General features: G+C 39.0%; 1 protein-coding gene across 1 annotated transcript in view; it reads right to left on the bottom strand.

The window, feature by feature from the left end:
• The window catches only part of tmeff2a (transmembrane protein with EGF-like and two follistatin-like domains 2a), a 105550-nt gene that overhangs the window by 20386 nt on the left and 59174 nt on the right, over positions 1-25990 (bottom strand). Inside the window, exon 5 of the mRNA XM_063888159.1 lies at positions 321-417. Within this exon, the coding sequence (XP_063744229.1) occupies positions 321-417 (97 nt within the window). The remainder of the gene's footprint in view (positions 1-320; positions 418-25990) is intronic.

Raw genomic sequence — 25990 nt, 5'->3', positions numbered from 1 at the left:
TGAACTAGTTTTTTCCCGTGTGATTCAAAGTCATTTTTGGCCTGACATTGGCGAGTCCTGTAAGGATAGTAATTGGATTTCCAGAATAAGCGAAAATCTCCTTTCTCTCTGTGCCCTGCTCTAGTAATTGGGGTTAAATGAAATGGTCAACCATGCACTAAACCTCAGTGGGTGTTCAGCAGCGAATGTCTGCAGTATAAAAAGAAGCGTTCTCATCTAAATTGTAAGTGTTCAAACTCACTAAAAAGTCTCAAATGACAAACATAGGAGGTCTTGGTCAACTTCTCTTGGACAAAGAAACGTTTGTGTGTCAAACTCACCAAACATCCTCTGCGTCCACATCGCATTCAGCTCCAAACTGGCAAATATCGCAGGTGGACGTTTCCTTCTGCGCCGTTTCAGCTGAGCCATCTTCTCCTAGAAAGGACAGAGAGAGAAAGAGTTTAACTCCGTATTCATCCGTGACAGATTTGTCTGTGACTATATTTGTCTTTCGAGGTTCATTCAGAGGGAGAGCAAACCAGTAACAAAGGCCCGTTACAATGCACCTCTCACAATGCAAAGTGACCGTGAGAATCATCCTTTGGACAACTCAAGCACATTTATATTCTGCCATATCCCACCATAATCCCACTCAAAGCCATCTCCTTCATCCTTTCACTCCTTCCCCTCTCCTCCACCCTCTACTGCTCCTCGCTTGACTCTCATCCATCACTCCCAATATCCCCGCTGATCTTTCTGGAGTCCCTCTTTTATTTCATCATGCTGATTTTCTTGCGCTGTGAGTGCGACGACTCCTTGGCTGCGGTGTGGGTACTGGCGTCAGGCTTATGGCGGCTTAAGGACCCCGCCGGTGCATATCACGCCTCATGAGCGGCCAAAGGGGGAGAAGGAAGAGCAAAAAAAAAAAAAGCAATCTGGCCAATCTCAAATTGCATTCTCACACCACGGAGGACTCCTCAAGTCTCCGCACACTTTCGCTCTTCTTCGGTTTCCCCTCGGCCCTCTTCTCCATTAGAAAAACTCTATTTTTAAAGTTAGTAGGGCCCGTGAGGACAACTATGGAAAAGAAGACAAAGAGCTTCTACTTGGCATCATTTCCACATGTGATATCTTTAATCTCCCCCGACACACTGTGGCTATGCATTGCTCCCTTGTGTGGCCACTTTCATTTCCCCTCCTGAAACTTTTGTTATTTCTTGAGGTCCCTGGTGACACGCTGGATGAATTGGAAAGAACTCTAGTAGAGAGGTTTAACCTGATTTTCTGCTGTCTAGCTTAAGTCGGGTTTGACTCTTATTTTAGGGTCAAAGCCGGTTAATGTTTCTCTGCTGTCATTCACAGTTGAATCCAGTTTGCTTGTGACTTCATCACTCTTGGATTTTGTGACTGTTGGGTCAGATTATCCCAACAGCTTCATTTTATTTTTTTAGCCCAAACTCACAATGCTGCCTGCAAGATTGAAAAGTGCCTTTGTCGAGGATGTTAAGCTTCATTCAAACGTCCAGCCTTTGCTTTCAATGTATTTTCCTTTTGAAACTGTGTCTGAAGCTGCAGGTGTTGGAAGGAAGCCATGGCGGTGAGGCATCACGTCATCTGAATGTTGAACATTTGCAGTCGGGCGTGAAGATGTACATTCTGTATTCACAGCTCTGGATCGCTTTACCTTCAGGTCACAGTACCACTAAGGTGTGAAAGTGGCATTGGCACTGAACGCCTAATCATCTGCGAAAAAGCCATTTTCTGAAACTACTCTTTATAATTTATAATAATTTGAGTCTAAACTAGTCAAAGTTTCACTGGAGCTTTATTTGCTTTTTGAATATGACATGTTTCTCCAAAAGTTTCCCTTCTCAAAAGATAATTATGCAGCTTTTTAGCTAAAGTGAAGGTAAAGGTGTTAAAGTGTTTTAGTTTTGAAAATAATTATGGCTTAGAGTTTCACATCAATGTAGGTGGTTTTAAGTTAGTCAAATCTGTCTGTCCTTTTCTGTATCATATATATATATATATATATATATATAGTCATATAACATCATGTTTCTTTTTAGTCAAGTTTTAATAAGATAAGACAAACTTTATTAATACTTCTTATCTCATTGATTAATAATTATTATTAATTAATTGACTAAAATGTTGGCCTTGTGTTAGCCATAACAATTTGAGTCTTTTAGAAAATAATTTGAATTATCGGATTATATTTAACATTTGAGTTAATCTAGTGTAGCAATAATGATTGTTATTTTGCAGTAGATTTTAACCCCTTTTCAAAAAAAAATAATATGCATCGTAAAGCTTCTAACGTGCTGGTAGAAAGTGCAGCAACAAAAAAAGCACTGAAATCAATAAAGAAAATCACGAAAGAAAGCTAGTTTCTCTGATATCACCTAGAACTCTAGACCTGCACTTATGATAATGCAGTGTCTTATGTCGTTAGACTCTCCCCACCAATATAAATGCCTATGTCCTTAACTCTATGCAAATGGGTACAATTCCCCTTCTCAACTCACTAATGCAGCCAATACTTACAAACCCATGTTTCCTAATTCATATACTTTCAAGGTGTGTTGTCAGAGTTGTTCTAGTCTTCAGATGTGCATGACAGTTCAATTACTCGGGCTTGTTTTGTTGTCTCGAATCACAGTTTAGGGTACTGTAGACTCTGGGACTGCGGCAGATTGAATTAGCCAGCTGGGACATTTTGACCGCTGACGTAAATGTAATTTCCCTTATTTCCACCCGTCGTGTATTTTCCGGTGTGTGAAATTTTCACAGGGCTTTTGCTGGCACCGGAGCTAGTCAGTCTCTTGAGCTGTTCTGTGCTGTCAAATGATCAGCTCCACAGAAAAGGCTTGTGGGTAGGCAAGCATGTAAGCACTCCCACGACTCTCCCCTCCTACGAGAGACTGAACACGATTCTGTAACCCCTGCTTTTATATCCTTCATGTGTGCGCCTACAAATGCCAACATAGTCTCCTTTCCCTCTTTTTTTCTGTCCTTTGCTCCCCAACACTATATCTTGTATGCACACTCTCACACACCTTCTTCCCCGGATCCCCGTACTGCAGGCACAATTATCGGCGGCGACTGGGGACAGGAAGTGTTTTCCACTCCTCAAATCCCTGATAGAGTCTCCTGTAGCACTAACACAACATCTCTCCTGTTTCTGTGCCTGCTAATCCCCGGTATCAGGAGAGACGGCCGGGTAATGACTGAAATGATTAGCCCATCCACTGCCCCTGCGATCAACCCCCCACCCGCTCCTACATCACCTAGTATCGATCTGCGCTCGGGCCAGACCGCTGGACAAGCCTCCTCCGTGACTACCGTCCTACAGCCTCACTTTCATCTCTACCAAATCATATCCTGCCATTGTTCTTTTTCTGTCACGCAGTTCACTTTGATAAAGGCTTCTTTAAGTGTGTAGCTTTTCAACAACAGGACGAGGGGGAAAAGAGAGAGCAAAGGCAAGAAAACAAATGAAGATGAAGTCACCCAAAGAGAGATTAGAGTGAAATTATGTTTTAAAGGGGAGATGAGCAGGATAAGAGATAAAACGACAGAGTAGCAAAAAGAAGTGGATCATCCATAGAGCCTCCTCCAGGGGTTAAAGAGTGACATTAATCCCCTTACTGGTGTCTGGAGTTTGGCCATGCTGTTAAGAGGAGACTCCCTTGGTGAGTAGGAAAAAAATCCACTATCGGTGTTCTGAAATAGTACGTAAATAAGGCCTTATCTTATGAAATATGTTCTAGATTGCACAATTTCCCAGACAGAAATGTTAACATTAGATAATGCTTGTTGCCCTATTAGAGTCAAAGGTTTCTACAGAGGGTCTTATGGATTTTTGTATCACTCCATAAGAAAATACTGTCTAAAGCAGAAAATACATCTATTTTGTCATGGTTTTTGGAATAAAAGGTTCTTTATATCTTGATTGAATGATATTTTATAAATCTGCAGATGCAAACAAAGTTAGTCAAATAAAAACCTTAACATGTATCTTGGATATTTTTCTTTTTACTTCACTGTTAGGCAGGAAGAATGTTAGGGCAGCAAATCATGAAAAAAACATGTTTGTCTCCCTCTAGTACTATTACACATGCATGCATGCATAAATATTCATAGAAAACACAACAGATTTCAACACTGTGACTTAGGAAAGGTTTTTTCTATGAAGTTGAAAATGAAATGAAAAACATTTGCGAATATATGTCAAATCATATAACAAAATGCATTTTTTAAAAGATATAACCAACACAGGTGCTTTTCTATATGCACATACAGAATGCATAGATGTTACATGGTGCTGTTAGTTGGTCTCAAGAAACTTCTTTATATAGTCATCCTCCAGGCTACTACCTTTTTTTATCCATTCATTGAAGAATTAGGGTCATAAAGCCTCAGGATGAGTTTAAACAACTCAACTCCAACTCCGACAAGATTCTCTGCAAGCCGCCCACTAGGAATTTACTGTTCATGTCCGCCCATGTATTTGCATCGACTTTATCTGCAATCACAGCTTGCATTGAGTCGGAACACACCTGGACCCAAGCTAATAATAAGTACCAACCGAAAGCAAGGATGTCAATTTACATCCAAAAATGCATTCAGAGGGAAGTTGCTATAATAGAGCTTCCCAAAAGTCATAATTTTGATGTAAAGCATGGCCTTAAAAAGAAGAAAAGCGGTGCAGTGCAGTAAGATTAAAAATTGGAAACTACATGACACGCCATTAAATGTGTCTGAAGCAAACCCAAATTTGCATTTGCGGGTAGTACACTGACGTTCAAATGTCATCTGGGCCCAAAATGACTTACATTAGGACAGAGACGTCTGTAAGTCAACGTATCATTGTAATTGAACTAAATAACTTGCCAGTATGAACACTTTTATAGCCCTGATTTAAATCAATGAGGTCAACAAGTTGTGCTTAAAACTGAATCCACAGTTATTATCACTCTCCATTCATTTGACTGAGCCGAGAGTGGAAGATCGGAGGCGGGGCTTAAGGAAATCTCAAGTGATCGAGATCGCCATGCTTCATGGCCCAAGATATGCATACTTTTTAAATCTACAGTCGCTCCATTTTGGACTTTTCCAAAGAGCAACTCATAGGAACGCAGTTCTCTTTATACATCCACGGCCTGAAGATGACATCAAGCCACTGTTGCCAGGGTGATTCACCTGTCACCTGCTTCCAGGCTGTTTCTATGCTCTAATGAAACCAAAATAGATAGTAGCAAGAGCTCAAATTTCCCAGTCCTCATGCAACCTTTCGCAAAGAAAAATGGGTGACTAACTGCAGTGTCCAATTCGTCCCCAAGCTCATCGACCTATTGACATAGACTCAAGGCTGTAACTGTTGCCAAAGGTGCCTCTACCGTACTGACACAAGGGCTGAATGTTCTTGATTTTCTTATATTATTCTTTCTTCTTTGGTGTGGCCCATTTCATCTTGCGCATGATATTACAGCTAATATTACGAGAGTATAGCATTTTGTTTCTACATGAACACACACTGTACTGTGCTTTACAACAAGCAAGCCTTCCTCCATGTATTTACATCAATACTTACACGCAGATAGCACAAAGAACAAAAGAGAGGTTTTTGGAGCGAGACAGAAAGAGAGATAATTCATTTGTAGGAGCATACGGAGAGAACCAGATCAAATGTCTTTGAATTAGCGCACACACCCAAACACAGACAGGAGATTTAGGGCACTCTAGCATGCGGCTATCATACGAATGATGAATGAAGCCCACACACCCCTGAAAAACAGAGCAGGACCACTACGACCTTGGTTGCAAACACACTGGGGAGAGGAGGAGAGGATAAGAGTGCTGTGGGGGGTGGGGGGGGGGGCTGAAACATCCTACATGTGGCTGTGTGTGGCCGCTAAAACAGAGACAGTGTAAACCCCACATGGCTCTATTGTTACTGAACCACCCTTCGAAACAGGTCTATGCTAGGTTCACAATAAATGTTTTTTACAGTGATTTATTATAATTCCCTGGAGCTACTTCTGATTGGTTTGGTTCATATGAGCAAGTGTTATAGCTATTATACAAATATGGAATTGGAAATGCAATAAATCTGCATTTTAAGCGAATAGGCTTATTGAAAATCAGTTAAGGACAAACCAATTTACAAAAAACGAACTTTAATGATAGGATTCATCAATGCAACTGTCAAAACGTCCAATATACAGTATTATATTGCCTACCTTCAATGATATATATGACACAAAATATTGGAAACCCCTTTTAGTATACCAGCAGAACAAATGACTGAAAGGTTGAATCAACACTCTAAAACAAATAATAATCCTTTTGAAGGCTGTTGGATTGGATTAGTTTTATCTTTGTGTGCTGAATACATTTCCCCCTATACCTATACTCAATTACACTGAGTGTCCCAATAGAGTTGTACACAGGCTACAGAATAATTGCATCATGCCAGAGATATAAAATGATGCCTATTGGCAGCCGTGATAAATCTTACCGAGCGCTGTTTTCTTCCCGTAAATGGACATGTGATCCCTGAAAGGTGATACAGGAAGCCATAAACATGAGCCAAATAGCTGATAATGGCCTGGGACGATGATACTGAATCTATGCCACAGGCACATTGTATCTTCATCACACTGCCATGCAGTTTGAACTCAGACTTAGATGCATGTAAGATATAGTCTTTTAGTTTTGCGCGGAGCTCCATTAAAAGAACACTGCTGACAATTAAACTATGAAACCCATCTATCAAAATGGCATCATCAATGGGCCAACGTCCCGAAGTGGCCGATCTGACAGGGCGAGCTGGGCCAGAAAACACAAGAGTGCCAAATAATCCATAAACATAATGGACATCAATATTGAAAAGATGACAGATGAGACTGCCGACAAGACACCAGGATTCAATTTCTATTCTTTTTTTCTTTGTGCAGGAGAACATATCACTTTCACCAAGTCATTTGTCAGCCATGAAGCCGTTGAGGAAAAGGTGAGCCTCTCCAAAATCTGAGCCAAGGGCTGTTGTTCCAGTGACGCAAAAGACACAATTAATCAGGCATGGGGCAATAATGACCAATATAAATAATTGTAATATCAACACTCTTGGTGGTATTGGCAGGGAAGCACAAACTTTGTCCTTGAGTTTATGAAAGCTGCTATATAAATGTAAGTAATTATTATTATTATTATTATTGTAATTATTATTATTGTTATTATTATTATTATTATTATTATTATTACTATCATCATTATTATTATTATTATTATTATTACTATCATTATTATTATTATCATTATTATTATTATTATTATTATTATTATTATTATTATTATTATTATTACTATCATTATTACTATCATTATTATTATTATCATTATTATTATTATTATTATTATTATTATTATTACTATCATTATTACCATTATTATTATTATTATTATTATTATTATTATTATTATTACTATCATTATTATTATTATTATTATTACTTTCATTATTATTATTATTATTATTATTATTATTATTATTATTATTATTATTATTATTATTATTACTATCATTATTATTATTATTATTATTATTATTATTATTATTATTATTATTATTATTATTATTATTATTATTATTATGTAGCGGCTCTTTTGACCAAAGTAAAACCCATCAAGTAATATTTCAAAACGCTGGAGAATGAGGACCTTTTATTCATAATCTTGGACAAAAAGACCTCCAATATGGACTATTTATTCCGAGCAGAATGGATCAAACCCTTTCAATCTGAACTTTGACAAGCCCAGCCAATTATGGTGGGAATGACCTCTCATTCAGATCATATTGACTGTACATTTCCTTCTTTATAACAGCACATTAAAATAATATAAGCAGCAGAAAAGCAGGGTAGAGGTGCCGCAGTGAATGAGTTATACCATTGGCTATGTTTGGCCTTAACACATCATAATCAAGGGTTAACCTCAGCAGGGTGGATTTATTACTGGCTTGCTCATGTTTTAGCAAGACCCAATCAATGCAATGACAGTGATAATTTGTAATTGAGGCATGCAGGTGCATGCTGTACAGATGATTCACATGCGACCTTGCAGCTCTAGAGTCACAACATATTGATGGTTCTCTTGGTTCATTCTGCAGGAAATAGTGCTATGGCAGAGCCACGTCGAACTGGGTGAAATTTAGAATCAGACGTCAGTCGAACACTATCTTTTAAATATTTACAAGGAGGCTTCTGAAATAAAATTGGTGGGACCTTTAGAATGGTATATTCAGGGGAAAACATGTTTAAATGAATTTGACTAAATGAGAATGCAACTGACAGACACTAGCTAATGTATTTTGCACACAGAAGCTCAGACTTTTGACAAGTTTGGCCTTTAGAAACTGTAGCCACTTAATTTTGAAGATGTCAGCTTTCTGGTCAGGTAGGCAGTCAGTGGAATACCTTTTATTTATGCTTAAGCAAGAAACACAATGAGCATGCAGATTAGTTTTAAATAGACAATTTCAGCCAACAATGTTTATTTACATTGATTTGTGTGATGGATCTTTGGGATGCAAATCAAAATAGTAAACCCGTTCATGAATGTTGGGCTGTAATCCTCAATGATCCCTAAACAATCCACCATACCAAGGTGCAGCTGCAACAAGGTACAACTAGCATTGGTGGTGTGCGGCTGTTAACGAATCCACGAACAAGGTCCCCAACAGGGTCAGAGCCTTTCAGAATGGATTAAAAGGAGGAATTATGGATTTAAACCTTCATCTTTCTAGGCTTTGTGAGGATTAGACCCTGCATTCTGCTCTCCTCTCGCCTGAATAGCTCTGTGACTGTCTTCCAATGCTGTCACCTATCTGCAGTCAATAAGAGCTGTGGAAAAGTGTGTTCAGGTTGCTCAGAAAACTTGTTTAAGGTACTACTGTCTACACTGTCTGTTTTCTTCATTCTGAACCAAGCATGAGAGAGTCAGAGTAGGGCCTCCCTGTAGTTCTTGACCATTGAAGAATATACAAATTATTCTTTTTCAAAAAGGTTATTTTTAGAGAAACTGTTTCCCAAGCAAGGTATTGTGTCCTTCTTATGGCTTTGATTTTTTTTTTCAATCGGCTTGTTGTTTCCCCTCTTCTTTCCAGTCTTACCTTAGCTAAGCTAATCGCCGTCTGGCCATATCTTCAGAGATAATCGACTGACCTGATTGATATTGATCTGCCTATCTGACTCTTGGGTACAAAGCAAAAGCATATTTTCGATGCTTTCCTTTAAGATTCGTTCCAATTATATTATAATTATAATGTAAAGTGTATGATGGTTCAATTTGAGGATCATCTTTTCCTGGAAAACATTACATATTTAAAAAAACAAGTCAAAAAATGACAAATGATCAGTATTTAATATAGTCTATGATTCAGTGTTAGATGTAAAGAAATTTGTGCTCCGGTATATCTCAGCCGGGGCCAGAACATGTTTTCTATTTTTGAATGTGCTCACACACAGCAAAGTGCAGACCTGTGCAAGTTTCAGCAGAACATCAAATAGCAAAGAAATCACCCGTGATGTCTTGCTCTTTCTGCTATCAATGCTAACCAGAGAAATATCAGTTAGTTTCTTTTTACAGTATAAAAAGAAAAAACCTTTTATTCTGTGTGTTAATGTTAATTTAAACCACATACAATACAGTTTGTGAGCCAAGCATTGGACATCTGGAATTTCGAACAGCTCAGTTTTATACTAAAAGCATTTCACAGAGCACTGCTTCGAACAACAACAGGGTGTGGAATCAGCCTTTGTGCATTTCTCTATCTGTATTTTCGTCAGCCCTATTTATGAACAGTCCCTTCCTGTGCTGTGTCCAAGACAAGATTCCTGTTTTAATCCGGAAATAAGCTGAAGTAGCCTAAAGCAAGTCACATTGGACTTCAAACAACACAGAGGATGCAGGCTATTCCTCCCCAAAGAGGACACCCCTTTATTTAAAATCAGATTTTACTAATGCACAAAGACAAAGCCACCACCCTGGCCCACAGCACGCACCCTCTATTAAACTGAAAACATTAATCAACCACACTAAATAATTCACACCTTTGTTTCTTCTTAATTTCAAGTCTATTTAATATTAAATGAATGTGGAAGATAGCACGACCAAGGAATCAAAATGCAACACATAACCATTATTTGGTCAATGTTTTTCTTTGTGTCTATCTCTTCTTCCTTCCATTACTACATTTATTTGTCCCTTATATACACACAGCTCACAAGGATTTTAAATTTCCAATCCATATCTCACATCAGCATGCTCGTTGAAAATTCAATTAAATTCCCTCTCAGCTCGCACTAGCAGCTAGGCCTCTATAACCTTGGCATATTTACTCTCAGAGCCCCTGCACAATGTGAGGAATATACAAAAAATGAGCTGGCAGGGAGTAACAAACAGCCTCTCTTTCTCTGCCTTTTTATTCATTCACCCGGGTGGAAAATTGTGATGCACTCCTGTTTTTCGAGTGGGCCTTCTGCAAAGAATTATCCTGTGCCATATGAGCCGCAAGTAGCACAACTTGACCAATGTAGATCATTAGTGGTCACACACCTCATTGTACTGGCTGTGTTTTGAAAATTACCACAAATTCACAAAACTAAGCATATTAGGAATTAAAGTTGTCCTAGGACCACTTTCACAGATGTTGTGAGTATAGCTATTTGGATACTCCAATGCACTCATTTTTTCACAAGAATGCAACTCAAATAACATTTTTACCTTTTAGGAAATGTATTTTCTTTCTCGTTAAAGGTTGGATTGGAGGTTTGCTACAGTCTCATATTTTAACATTATGTGCTGAGACGATAAAATAGCTTAGCATAAAATGTTTTTAAAATATTTTCCCCAGGTCTAATGATACAGTGCAAAGCTAGGCTAGCTGTTTCCTCCTTCTTGAAGTCTTTATGGTAAGCTTTTGAACTCCAAGGAAAGTACATTTAGAAAAAAATCGCCAACCTTTGTGCTATCAAAATCTTCTAGGAGTTAAACCTCTACAACATTGTCCTTTTATCTAATTTAAAATGAAAAGGACTCAAATGTTACAGTTAGATTTATAAATATCAATCCACAGTAGCCCGACACCATGTTTAAGTTTTAATGGCTCAAAGTTCAACATAAAGAAAGATGACACTCTAAGTGGCAGATGAGGCATATCCATATTTCACGTCTTACTGGTTCCTTGCATTCAGCTGTGAACACAGCAGACCCCAATTCCTTTCTTTGCAGATGGTGAGCCCACATGGCAAACGGACAAGACATAAGCTGACTAATGACTGTAAGCTAATGCTAAGTTTGAGGAGCAAAGTAATTATGTACGATGTCATTTGCTGTGGTTATTACTTCTAAACATGGCTAGCATGGCTGCTTGTAATAAAAACTTTGGGGATGCAGACAATGTTTCGAGTGGTTTCCAAGTGCACCATGAGAAGCCATTGTTCGCATTTTGAGTAGCTAATCGTCACAGCAGTACAAAAGAGTCATATTTGTCCATGTGCTCAAGTACTGCATCACTGTCAGCTAGTAGCTTTGAGCTGTGTTATCTTGTAGCAAAGATGACAACTGTCAGACATTTTCTGCATCTAAGTTTTTAATGTCAAAGTTTTGTCTATACTTTACTTTACCAAAAGCCTGACCTGATTACTATTGAAAAGCAGAGAAATGGACCCTTTAAATAAATATATCCCTCTGGCCTAATGAAAAGTCTTCAGAAGTACGATAAAAGACGGAATGGAAGCAAATTGTGTATGTCTGCTTTTGTTTGAGGCTTGTGTGCTATTTTTTATAGGTATCAAGCCTATAATGTCCTCACACGGATTTAAAATGAGAACAATTAAGAATTAAAGTGATTCTATGGGATTGTGAATGCTCTTCACAGTTAAAGTATAGGGTAAAGTGAAAATCTTCATAGGTAAAGTAATATGAATAAATGTGTTATTGTTAGTAAATGTGTTTTTCTGCATGTATAGTAAAGGCATATACTTATGAGGGATATGTATAGGCAGGTATGTATCAATATGATGCATAACATGATAAAGGGATTACAATCCAATATGAACTGTATGTGGCAATACAATTTGCTTCATAGGGATTATAGTTTGATATACATTTCCATACTGTAAGAAAGGCGTTGTATTGTAATTCTTTAGCAAAACAGTCAAAGTACGTATAAAGAAATGACAAATACATTGATATAATCTTAGGAAACACCTTTTTACTTTTGCGCCATTAACCCTCCTTCCTGTCTCAGTTTAATGTGGTAATGTGTGGCTGAAGATAGAATACAAAACTGCAGTTGGAATAAATGAACCACTGCCTGCCCCATGTTTTGCATGCCAATTATTAATTTAATGTTGATAAAGCATATTACACATATAACATAATTGTATACACCAACTGTGTGCTTGTGACCCATGATGAATAGTCAAATTGGCAAAAGAAAGAAAATAATATTGTTTAATTATCCACTTAAAAACGTGTAAATTAATTAATAAAATACAGTTTTGCCCTCTACACACACAAAGTAAGCATTTCATTAAATGCTTAACGGCATTGACAGTGGGCAGTTATAGTGGATATTTGAAAGTATTTACTGACCATTGATGTTGTTAACAAAATCAACAGGCATCAACATTTGCTCATTAAAACAAATAAACCCCACTCTTTTACCCTCCCCTTCAGCCTGTATTTACTTGCTGGTCCATCAACGCAGTGCTTTGACTTTGCACTGGCTTCACTCCAGGCTTGAATCTGATCTTGAAATACATAGCTTTCATACCGAGGCAGATATCACAAACAACTGGCCATATAGGTAGCAGCCGTAACGTAGGATGATACTAGGAGCTTTTGATCTCACATGGACTTCCAGTATGATACATTTGTTTTAAAAGATCCATTTTTTTCTTATAGTGGAGCCATTTAGGAGCCCTACGATCATAATGAGCATTTCTCCAGGGCTTTTAAAGAGCAGGAGAAGACATGTTGTCGCTTATTGTCGGTTGTTAAGAGCTTCAGTGTTACACTCGATAATTCACTATATGTGACAATGACAAACACAAATATACATTAGGGGAACAGACAGTTGTAGAATGTAACTAAAACCCTAACCCCAAGCACTGTACTTGTGTCCTACCTAGAAAGTCCATCGTCACAGAGCTAAAAACTATACTTGGTTCTCACAGGAAAACAACAAAGCTAGAATGATGTGATAATCTTATGGAATTTAATGAATTACTGTAGAAAAACTACCCAACCATATACAAAGGACATCCAACTATCCAAGACTTTAGTATCTACTGAAATGCAGGACTTCCATAGCAAAGGTAATATTTATAGCAGCAGCCTGCAATTCAGAAATGAAAACATTCTGTACTTAACCAATCAGAATCAGGTGTTCAACAAAGCCCAGTATGAAATATTGATATCAAATCATCAAAATAAATAATCAAGACAGAATGTTTGCCATTGAACAATGTATGCACCTCCACCTCCTCGGACATCCCCATCTATTGACCCCTCTGTCCTTGGACACACACACACTTTAGTGGTCTTGGCGCAGTAATGTCCCTTGTGTCCCCATCACCTGCTTGCTCCATTATGCATGGGTGACAGACAAACTCAGGAAATGTCAGCCTCCAGCCTGCAGCTACTCTGTACAAACTCCACTGGTGTCAGCCGGCGGCCCCCTGTGCCCCTCCGTCTTATCTTGCTGCCAGCCTATGAGGCCAATCTCACCGCTGCGTGTTGGAGAGGAGCCTCGGACAGCCCGGCGGAGGGTTAGCGGTGGCAGGGTTTTGGGGAAGAGAAAACTACAGGGCTAATGGCTAATCCAGGGTGCACAAGACCGCCAGAAAGGATTGGCTGGGGCTAAAGAGAGAGCTACAGGGGAAAGAGGATTGGGGATAAGACCAGGCGAAAGGAGCTGGAGGAAAGGCAGAGTAAAGCCGTATGAGGGTGCCAAGGATATGAGTGGGGGGAGAAGGGTGAGTGGAGCTGGTAGTTGAGATATCAGACAGCACAGTTATCTGCACTGTAACCAAATATTAACAAAGACAATGTAATTTATTATTGCAGCAATGGAGTGGTGCTGAAATTAGTCCTAAAACCTGGAGATCACTCAGCATTTTAACACTTCCAGTTCCCTCGCCTCGAGGTGTTTTATGAACGTGTCTTTGGTTAAAAGCCTGAAACAACGTTTATGGTTGACACAAGCTTTAGAGATGTCAAATTTAACTACCAAAAAAAGGACTTCTGTAAACACCCCACTGTTGAATGTTTGAAACAATGAAATGACAATGGCGTCAAAACGTGGATGACATGATGATACAAAGTCCGGATGACAAATGAGACAGTTTTGATCAATTTTAACCCAAACTCTTGATCTTTCTGTAAACTTAATGGGTCGTTCTGTGCATAAACTTAAACAAACCTTATCTATAGTGGTAATAAAACAGAATTACTTCATAATACCGAACGCGTTCTGTGTCTTTGTAAAGGACAGTTACCGAAGTACTTTGTAGTTTCATTGGAAGGGGCTTCATTTTGGGGACTCCTTCATGTCCTAAGATGAATATCTGGCAGTTTAGCAGATGAACAGTCCACTTTACTGTTCCCAAGCTAACTCTTTCTCTTTGCTTTTTAGTACAGAGGGGTAAACTATAAGTGTCCTCACCCAATTGAACCGATATACCGATCTTCATTGCTGGAAGCAGTATTGGCCTACTGTATCCAATCATGGATTACAAGGTTTATCTCTCTGTGCTTGTCAACAATCCATTTTGGTATTTTGCTCTTTGCATTTTATTTATTTAAAAAAAAGAGAATATATCAGCAATCGCCTGTTGCAGGGATGATGTTGGAGTATTTTAACATTTTTACACATCAGCCCAACCCTAATGTCTGCTGTGTCCAAAATCGAGAGTGTTCAGACTCAACCAACAGTAAAATAGTGAGCAGAAAACCAAAACAATTACTAAATGCACTGTAAAAACCCGTCACTCTGAAAGTTAAACACTACAAGCTACACCTTTCACATACATGTAGTCATTTGATCCACTGGTAAGATAAAAATGAATAAATAATGCAGCTTTACGTTTTCAATAAGGAATGAAATGCTCTGATTTACCCTTAATTGGACATTTAATGACTATGGTCCCTTGTCACCTTGAATTAGTGTTTACACATGGATCCGACATACAGTATGTTTCTACTTTACATTCCCACAGGTAGCCTGATTCAATGTAGTTATTGATAAGTTTGACCAATAAAGAAACCTTTAGGCATTCCTTCAGAGACATTGCATGTATTATATTATTTTACCTTGAAGCAGTTAAGCTGAACTTTTGTCCTCATTTTCAACATGTGCCTTTTTAATGATTTTTTTTCATTTATGTGAAATATCGATTTAGACAAAGGGTGTCCATGAAGCACCTGGATGTATTGAATGCATAACATGACAACAATGTTCTGCCTAAGAATTTGGTCAGTGAAAAGCATTGTAAAGTGAACAAAAACTCAGAGAGAGTGGTAAATTCATTGTGCTTTTTTGTGTTTTTGACACTCCTAGTCAATCCTAGTTTCCTAAAGTCGTTTTATTCAGTCTGAACCCAAAGATATTAAGGTTAATCTGACAAATCTCAATAGAGAGGCTGAATGCTGAATTTCTGACATTTTTGCATGAAAATATATAATTATCTTAACTGATAATCAAAATTATTTTTCAGTCAGAAGGCTGTTTTTGTTAAATGTTGCCCCCATCCACTTTAATTTGGCAAAATTATAGGAAACAAAAAGTGATTATTTGATGTACAATGGTAATTTTGTGATAAAGTATTTATTTAAAAAGGCCATTTTCTGAAGGAACATGGCAAGGACATTGAACATTTTAAAGCTGACGAGAAAAGACAAGTCCATTGTCAATGTAATATATGTGCGCTGGAGCTTCGAAGTTTCAACATCACACTTTTATTGAACACACAGTTGGCTTCCAAATTATAACTGTGATCACAGAATCGCACGTATCAAACTGAGACTAAATGTGAGCACAGAGCGACATTCCACCTACAGAAGATGTGAAAAGCAGCCTCTTAGTGTGAATCTCATCATCATAGTGACGCTCAAACATCACAGTGAAGGACAGATGTTATTTTGAATCTACATTTACAAACAGGACATACAGCAAAAGAAGCAGAGATGCACATTTTACTGGAGAAAAAATGAAAGATTGCCACTCATTATACATTAAACATACTTAAGAGGTTGTTAAGAAGTAATAAGGGAATTTACACTCTTTCTTTTAACAAACTGAAGTTGATGGAGATGGGTTCTAATGAACAAACACATCTTATCCCACAGGTCTTTCCCTCTGCGTCAGTAGATGCATCTTCAGAGAGTTAACAAACACGTTGACGGCTCCTTTCCTGCCAATGCATCATCCAAACCCTCAATATCCTCTGCCACTCCAATGTAAACAAACCACCATGCCGGGCATTCCCAAAGCGCAACCTATAAGTTCTGCTCTCAAAACACAAAGCCATTAGCACACACCCCCCCACGAGGGACTTGGCCGATCCCCCGAGAGAGGAGTGTTGAAGCCCACATATAAACATCCTTCAGATGTTTTCAGACTGAGCTCAAGGCTGTGGAAATCCCGAAAGAGAGCGAAGAGAACTAATTTGCACTGCTGATGAGAGAAATCACAAATGGCTGCCTGTTTACAGTGATTGGAATTTAAAAAAAAAAGAAGAAGAAGAAGAACAAGAAGATGAACAAGAACAAGAAGAACAAGAGGAAGAAGAACAAGAACAACAAGAGGAAGAAGAAGAATTATTATGATAAATAACAATAGACTGAAACAAATACATCAAAAAACAAAACAAAAACTATGAGTAAAGCTCTGATATTGCCTTTAATAATGGTGAGCCTCTTTTAAAAAATGTGTCTTTTTTAATAAACAATTTTGTGTTATTTTCTCCATGGTAAAATTACCAATGTGATTTTATAATGAAAATGTTGACAGTTTTGAATATGAAATCATAGATGGAATAAAACTAAAAGTGACAGTATATATGTTTATCTATAAGCTATGTCATGGTTTCTGATTTTAACAGTACATTAAATGGACTAATAGGGACAACAGGTGAAGCAAGTGTTATATAATCATGTCTACCATTAATGGCCTACTAAATTAATGGCTTCTTTCAACAACAGGATGAGAAAAAACATGATCAAACAAATATCCGCAAGCTGTCTGGCAGATAATACACCTCAGCTGTGATTATACTGTAAGTCCCATTTAAAACGACCTGTTCTGGGTTACTACTCAGCTTAGCATCAGCAGAATAATAACTGCCGCAATTATCTTGAAGCAAATGAGAAAGTGTTCTCTGTAGTAGTATAACAGCCCACAAGAAAGAACTCGCTATCTACTCCCTCTCTTTCCTCTCCCATTTTCTTCTTTCTTCATACCTGGAATTGAGGCCAACGTCTCTCAGTGAGCCCTTAACTCAAATTGCTTTGCTAGCATCACCCAGCCACACACAGCCTTTAATGAGCACAGCTAGCTCGCTGGTGACAAAGGCAGTAGTGTGCTTAGAGAAATCTGGGACTAAAAGTTGTGGAAAATCATTTCGGGAAGGAGAAAGTATTTTTTTTTTTAAGGAACATAGTGTTACATGCTTGACCTGTCCCCTTTTAGTAACGGAAGCCGGGAAGTATGTGTGTGACGTGTGCACCTGGGGGTTGTGGGAAAGAGAACTGTCCGGCCGTGTAATGGCGACGACCATTACAGGGGCGCACATGTGTAGTGTAGAGAGGGAAAAAAGTGACCAGTTTAGCTCATTATGAACCTGCTTGAAGACATGTTATGACGGTCTGAGTGAAATAAAGCGGCGGATGTTCCAACGGCATCCAAACGCCTCCTCATCTTTTTGTTAACGTAAAAATAGCCTGGGCGGCTGGTTACCGGCCTGACAACGAGCCAAGGTCAGACAGTCAAAGGCCAGTGAGCATCCCAACTCTGGTTCGGAGCCGAGATACTGTCCGAGACCGAAAGAAAGGTAAAAATAGTTTATAATGAGTTATAATGATGGAATCTATTATCTAGATAGGAAATGGCATACATTGGTAACTGAAAACCCATGAAGCTGTGCATGATATGGGCATTTTAAAGAATGTAAGGTATGGATGGTATGCTTAAATATTATTTGATGACAGTTTTATGTAGTAGTAACCGCATATATGACAATACAGTATATACAGTGTTTGGTAAATTCAGTTGAAAACAGTGCTAGGTCACTGCCTGGCGAAATGACGGCCTCGCCCCCTTTCTGGTAAACAAACATTTTTACATTGAAAAAAGGACAATAAAAGAACATTTCTGTGGCATCAGGCCATCCACAGTGAGATGGAGATCGTAACCAATAGGACCCGGTCAGTCATGTTGGCCAATTGGAAACATCACAGCCAAATAATGATGCTAATAAGGAGAACTCATCAAAGCAAAGTCAAAGTTTGTAATGTTAAAAGTCAGAGTAGTGCCTGTAGATGCTGCATTGAAATATAAAATGCTGACAACCCAGTTAAACCGCTAGCCTGCTGCCTGCCACTTGTAAACCATCAGACTGGACATCGACCCTCTACAGTTTCTAATTTAACCATAAATGAACGCCGATCATCTATCTCAATGACATTATGGAATTGTTTGCCTGGCTGACCATAGTTACTTGGGTGCTTGTAGATACAAGAAAGAAAATGCACGGTTTTCTTAATGTTGTTATTTAATTGGCGAATATCTGAATCTGTATTTACCGAATGACAGCAAATAGTTCCACCTGCTAGTGGCGCAGCAGAGACGTATAAGGAAAGTACTTATATGGGATGCTCCCATGTATTCTATCCTTCATCACATTTTATTATATTTCTTGCTGAACATGAGACAAAACAAAAAAACAAAAAAAGTATTTTTTTATATTTTGTGTTCTCATAAGATCCTGGAATAGTTGCCAGGGTGGAATCAGTATTGCAAAATCTCATCAGTCCACCAATTTCTACTGTGTATACTCATAATATACAGTAAATCCAGAAATATAGAAACTGAGCTGAGTTGAGCGTTAATGTTCCATTACAAGTGTTTTCAGCTGGTTTACATAAGAAGGCATGACCCGAAATCCCCAGGGAAGGGCCAGAAGGGCGGCTGATGCCTCCACTGATGCTGTATGGGGGATTATGAGCCTTCATTTATCCGGGACGTCCTATCTGTTTCCCTGTCTTTAAAGCTGTGAGAGTCACACCACAGCACTGTGTACAGCAGATGGTTATGGCACTATACAACTGAATATCGCTGAGCTGATATACACTGCGTCAGGTTTGGGAAGATGAAGATGCAATCTGTCCTTTGAGTTATTATCCAGTGTTTTGGCATTTTAAAGACCTTCTGCTCTATGTGCCCTTTTTACAATCTACATTTCTTGAGGTAAATGCTGACTGTCTTTAAGGCAGTGGTACTTTGTTAGTTGAAATCCTTCTGCCCTATAACGCACTCAGTAATAAACACTGGTTGAATGTAATAAAGTATATATTTGCGTGAATTGTACGCTAAATATTTGAGTTTTATGTGACTTTTTACTTTACACAACATTTTGGAGGTAATATTGCAATGTCCCAACCTATCGTTCCCAATATGCAGACAGCGAGCTGAAACCACTCCTGCAGCAGGAAATTAATATGGTGTTTAATCAGCGTTTAGCTCAAGCCCCCCGGAAGTGCTCGAAAATATTCGTAGTGGCCAAACATCGGGTACTGCATCTTCCGTATCATTCCGTGACGTCACGTGGCCCAGAAAGACTTATTCCCATTGATTTAAAGAGACGTATGTAAATCAGTGGATATTTTTTTTTTAAACTATATAAACCACCCAGTATAAACCTTTATATAGCCCTTATTGAAAAAAATAGGTCTTTAAAGTTGTAAAATGCACTAAAAGCTGAATCCAGATGTATTTTCTCTCTCCTTTCATTCCAATGAACCGAGAGAGCGGGAGATCGCGGGCGGGCTTAAGGGGAAACTCAACTGCGCATGTTCTATGCTCTCGAGAGCCAGGCATGATGGGTAATTTGTGACGTTTTGCTCACGAGAATCTCAGGTCATTTCGTCTTCCTGCGCCAATGAGCAGCTCTGCCCCGCTTCCGACGCTCTATCATGGTTAAGCTGAGTATCTGATCGGGGTAGAAAACTCGCTTCAGAGGAGAAAGAGCTGCACGACACTCTAAGGGGGCGTGGCCAGCTTCAGGTCAGCTCAAATTTAAAGCGACAGTCACAGAATCAGCACTTGTAACAGGGCTGAAACAGAAGGGTAGGAGGCATGCTACAATGGGCGATCTGTTTGGTATTTTGACCAAAACACTTCCCAGACAAGTTTTGTATAGATATGGCCCTACAATATATTGTTGAAATATAGCATAATAGGAGACCTTTAAGTAAGATTTTGAATGCAGGATTTTTACTTGAAACTAAGTATTTTTACAATGTAGTATTGCTGCTTTTACTTAAGTAAAAAGTCTGAGTACCACGTCTTTCTCTGGTAATGACATGTTTTTGTACATCAGGGTCGCAAGACGTCACATGACCATGATTAGCTAAAGGTGGAATCAATTTCATTGTCATCTTTTTTAAACACTAGTTAGGAACCGGTAAGATAATGACAAACCAAAGCTTTGGACATTTGGTGGGGTATCGATGTACTGACGTCGTACAACAAAACGTGAACATCTCTTAATCATTGCTCTCCAGCGACATTATTTCAAGCCTCCTACCAAAAAAAAGTTAAGAAACCAGTGACTTTAAGACGAGGGAAACCACGTTTTAGGACACATTCCTTCACAACTCTATTCACACAAAAAAACAGCTCAAATTCTTTCTGAAAGTGCCCACCCTTTGCCCTTCTTAATCCCAGTCAAGTCCTACCATTACAGAAAAAAAGTCTCCAATCTCTCTATCCCAATATCTGTCCATCCATTCCTTTCTGTGCCCCCCCCCAGTTGGGCCCAATCTCACTCCCTTCCCGCGCCACTGTCTCCGCATCAGCCTTGTTCCATTATTTTCAGGATGACAAAAAAAAAATGACAATAAAAATCCCTGATGCCGGTGAGAGCGAGGGCTGGCCCAGAGGTGACCCTGCTATTCTCATCAGCCTCCGTCCCACTTTCCACCCGCCTCCACTGATGGATCTGACACACGGCGGCTGCCACCTCACCACTTACGTTCCCATCTCACACCAGACACTGTCTCACCACCGGCCTAACTCATCTCATTCAGAGCCCCTGCTGCGCACACACACACAGGCGATGGAAATTTTAATAATAATTTCAGAGTGGTATGATTGGATACGTTCCCGTGGAGAGACGGAGGAAAAGCAAAAGTAGCGGATGTGAGAGAGAGTGAACGTGTGCGGATGAAAGGATCTGACTGACTTTGCTTCAATCTCATTTGCAGATTCCATCCCTCTCCATCTATATTACCGCGTTATCCCCGTGCCAAAGTAAAGGCTTACCGGCCAAGCCTTTCTCATGCGTGCCTCCTGAACTTATGTCCTGAGAGATGTGAGATACATCAGTTTGGACGTAAGGACTATCTTAGTTTACATTACAATAAGCCTAACACCCCACTCCTTTCCATCTGCAACATTTTTACCAAGAACAAGTTCCTAAACCCTTTATCTTTGTTTTACAATCATCAGCAAATCTTTATATATATATATATATATGTGTTGATTTTCTCATGCTGCTGTACCAATGAAGAGATTATTTTTGCATAGGAGTGTCATACCGTAGCTTAGCCCGAGGCAATGTTTATCATGCACAAGGCTGTTGGATTTAAAATGCCTTAAATTACCCATTTTTTATCAAATGAAAAAAAAAAGAAGAAGATGTGTAGTTCAACCTAAGTCACCCATAGGATTGTTGACATCTATTTTGAAGCGCACAATTTGGCATCTTGGCCACTTTCATCTTGGGTTTTGGCTCGGCCATCTCAGTGACCCTAGGGGTGTTGCCAATTACAATTGCTAGCTAAACAAGAAATTGTAGGCATCCGAATAGTTACAATCAACATGCATGTACCAAAAACACACTGTGAAAATGTTAAAGTAAGAAAAAAATACAGCCAACCCTCAAACTCGGAAACTGTTGCAGTGACCTGTCAATTACAATAGCAACGTCCAAAAGCACACCCTGCTTTACTGTGTATTTTACCCTCAATGAGACCACAATTTATCAATATAACATCATACTGTATTGACAATTGATTGAGACCAAAAACTGTATATTCAAAAAAGGTAAAATCCAGAAAGTAATTTTCTCATAGACGTCTGTACAATCGGACTAAATCTACTGAAACTTTTCGTTTTCCAATCAATATTCACCAAACCTGTGCAAAAGAGTCAGTGGAGCTTTCCTTTAGTGTTTGGACTGGTGGTGCAGAATGTCAACTTCAGCAACGTTCTGATTTTTTCAACAGGCTGGAGCCCTATCTGCCCTTCGGCTTTCACCTGCCTATTAGGGTGGAACATATTGGCTAGATAGGTTCAGTGTGTCTGGGTATGTCTATTATTGTGTGTGTGTGTGTGTGTGTGTGTGTGTGTGTGTGTGTGTGTGTGTGTGTGTGTGTGTGTGTGTGTGTGTGTGTGTGTGTGTGTGTGTGTGTGTGTGTGTGTGTGTGTGAGTGAGAGAGCAGGAAAGGCGAAGGCAGCGCAGAATGACCAAATAGGATACGGACAAACACACACACACGGGTGGGCTGGCTGTGGTGAGCCTTATCGCAGGGCCACAAAGTGGGAAGATTAGATTACTCACTTCCCTAAACCTCTAACTTGGTTACCATAGCAATAGCAGTGTGACTGGGGCAGCATCTGGTCATTTTGGAGGCTGCTGGAGCGGCGATGGAAGGTGAAACAATCACCAGGGAACTGCAGGTCAGCCAGATACTCTTCCACCATGTTCTAGAATGTTACAACTGTTACCAAAGTCAGATGGAGAAAATGAGCTCATCGTATTTTCACGTGTTTCACAGTATCAGCAGAGATTCTTAATTCTAGATAATATTAAGCCTTTGACTGAAGTACTGATTGATCTTGTTTCAGCATAATATCTTTATGAAAGTCAATAAAATAATGTTGCAGAGTGCTGTCTTATGTTATCAATTGTGTGTATTGCTGCACGCCGACCAAAGGGAGATCAATTGAAATTGAACTCATAATTGCACCATAGTGGAGGCTTGCCCCATAATTCATATTAATGAAGTGCTTGCAAATCCATAGTGTTGTGGGTTTGATCATGAGATTAATTTTCCAATCAGGTCATTGTATTTCAATTAAGCCAAGTACAGTGTTTTTTCTCTCCGTTACTCAACACTCAGAAAATGCAAAATGAAGACTGACGCATGTGCACAACACAAATATAAAATCATTATTTATCTAGAGACACTTTTGTGGCATCAACAATGATAGAATGACACAATAGTGATTTTAGGTGTCGATAGTGTTGAGGGACCGGTGCTGGAAAAGTCTCAGCCTGAACGAAGCTTAGAAAATAATGAGAAAGTGACACAAAAGGAGCTCAGGTGGCTCAACAGAGATGAATGCCACATAAATACTAGCACTATTACACCAAATGATGCTGTCTCGTTTCCACTAAAGGCTCATAATGGAGCTGCTTCTTTTACCATTCAAACAGAGAACTGGCTCCGATAAGTTACAGGACACTGCTTTGACCTTGACAAAGCACTTAATTTAGATAAGAGTTACCCTTCGAAAAACTGCAGTGAAATTAGGTCACATTAATGCCGGAAGCTGCCAGAGCATGACAGAGCTTTAACTCTGTAACTTCGGGGCTTGAGGCAGAAGTGTACTGTTTTCTCGTGTTCTAGTTTTATTTGGGACTTTATCGGTTCTACTTGACTGGTGTGTGTTTAACTTTGAATGAAAAAAGCCAAACAGAAGGCACAGATGCGAAGTAAAGTTAGATCTTAGTAAAGATAAACATTTTAACAGGCTGCAAACTCGCGGAAAACATGTTTTAGAGGTATTTAGTGTTTTAATGTACTGTTTTGAAGTCATGTCATGATGGTTTGTTCGAGGGTACAACGTTCGTTAGTGCACCACAGCCTGGAATATCTCAGTTATTGGATAGCCATTACATTTTGTACAAAAATTCATGGTTCCCTAAGGATAAATCCTAATAATTTTGATGATCACCTGACTTTGTCGCTGTCGCTACTATATGGTTGACAATTGTTTAATGTTTAAATTGCAAGGAAGATCTAAATGTTATCAACGTTCTTGAACTGTAACGTTGGACCGCATTGTTGTGTAGTGATTGGTTCGTTTTTAATATGTAAGCTTAATTTTCTTTCCTTCTTCTTTTCCCTTATTTTATATTGTATTTTTTGCTGGTTATGTTGAGGGGAGATCAATTGTATGATTCTGTGGCTTCTTGACTTTTAAGTAATCCATAATTGATGCAGTCTAAGAACCAGTGAAAGCAATGAAAACCACACAGATCTTCCTCAGCATACTCTGGTTATTCCATGGAAAATTAAAAGTAAATGGTGACTTATATTCTTTATACATGTTACAAAAGCAGCAACTTTCTCTCTATCCCTGAAGCGGTCCATGGTTCAGACACATTTTAGGACTACTAAAATTTCACAGCAATCCCTCCAGTAGTTGTCAATTCATTCAGTCTAGACTAAAGGGCTCAACTGATCAACATTGCAATCCATGAAGACATGCCGCTGCTTACATCGCTTAAAGTTAAGACAGTATTTATTTCATCTCTCACGCTAACTTTCAATGTGTAGTAAAATAAACTCTTAGAAACCTTGTATCTCTTTTACGGTTTACTTTAAACTGAGCATTACAGCAACAGAGCTGATTATTGATGAGGCAGATTAGGCTCTTTTAACATCCCAACTTTTGTTAACATTTTTGGGGTTGTATCTGTGACCTAACCATCCCCAGTTTAGAGAAATGGACAGTGGTCCCAACACAAAACCAAAGCTATGTAGCAGAACTTATTACGAGTTATCAGTTTCTTTACTTCCTATCAGACGCATTTCTCAAATGGTTACTGAATCCATTGCAAATGCTCCCCTCAAAAACTCCATTGACATTCAAACACATACATTTTACCTTGCAGAACACCCGAGTTACTGTAAGATTGCTAACTTAATCGGATAGTTAATGGGTTAGTTAAGGGTTAACATGCATTCAGTCACACAATACAAACAACAAACAAACAAACAAACCAAGTAGTTAGAAAAGCAATCCCCTTGTTTTGCGAGAACAAAAGAAAAAAAAAATCCAATAGAATCTTGTTTTTTGAGAAGTGTATATAACTAATTCTGTAACACACTGGAAAAGAGTTGACTGACAGCAAGGTAGAGGTGTGGAAATGTTCTAGTATTATGACACGTATGCCGCTCTTCCACCAACCTGGAGCCGGAGCTGGAGCCGATAAAGATCTGGTTTTTCGTGTTTCCACCGCAGCGGCACCGACTTTAAGCGCCGAAAGACCGGAACCTTCTGGCCCCACTCGGCTGCCCAGCAAGATCCAAGATCCAATACGAACCAATATGTCACGCTTACTTCGAAGGGGGAAGATTAACCTGAGGTACACAGGTTGCCATCAGAAGTAAAATAATAATGAAAACTACGCCGGTACAATGTGCCTGTAGAAAACGGCGTATGCCACAATAGGATAACAAAGTAGTGAAGATAGTCAGAGTAGCCTCGCTTGCTATGCTAACATTACCTGTCTAAAGCCAGAGACACTTTCATAACAGCGTTGTGTTGCCAAACAGCGTCAATTCAGACTGAAACACATTCACTTATGGGGTGGGGGTATGCATCAGCTGATTGTGTGACAGTCAGACAGTGAATATGAATCAG

This window comes from Eleginops maclovinus, chromosome 7 (genome assembly GCF_036324505.1).
Source record: "Eleginops maclovinus isolate JMC-PN-2008 ecotype Puerto Natales chromosome 7, JC_Emac_rtc_rv5, whole genome shotgun sequence".
Lineage (NCBI taxonomy): Eukaryota > Metazoa > Chordata > Actinopteri > Perciformes > Eleginopidae > Eleginops > Eleginops maclovinus.
The sequence above is the reverse complement of the archived record's forward strand: the minus strand, read 5'-3'. Positions and strand labels throughout refer to the sequence as shown.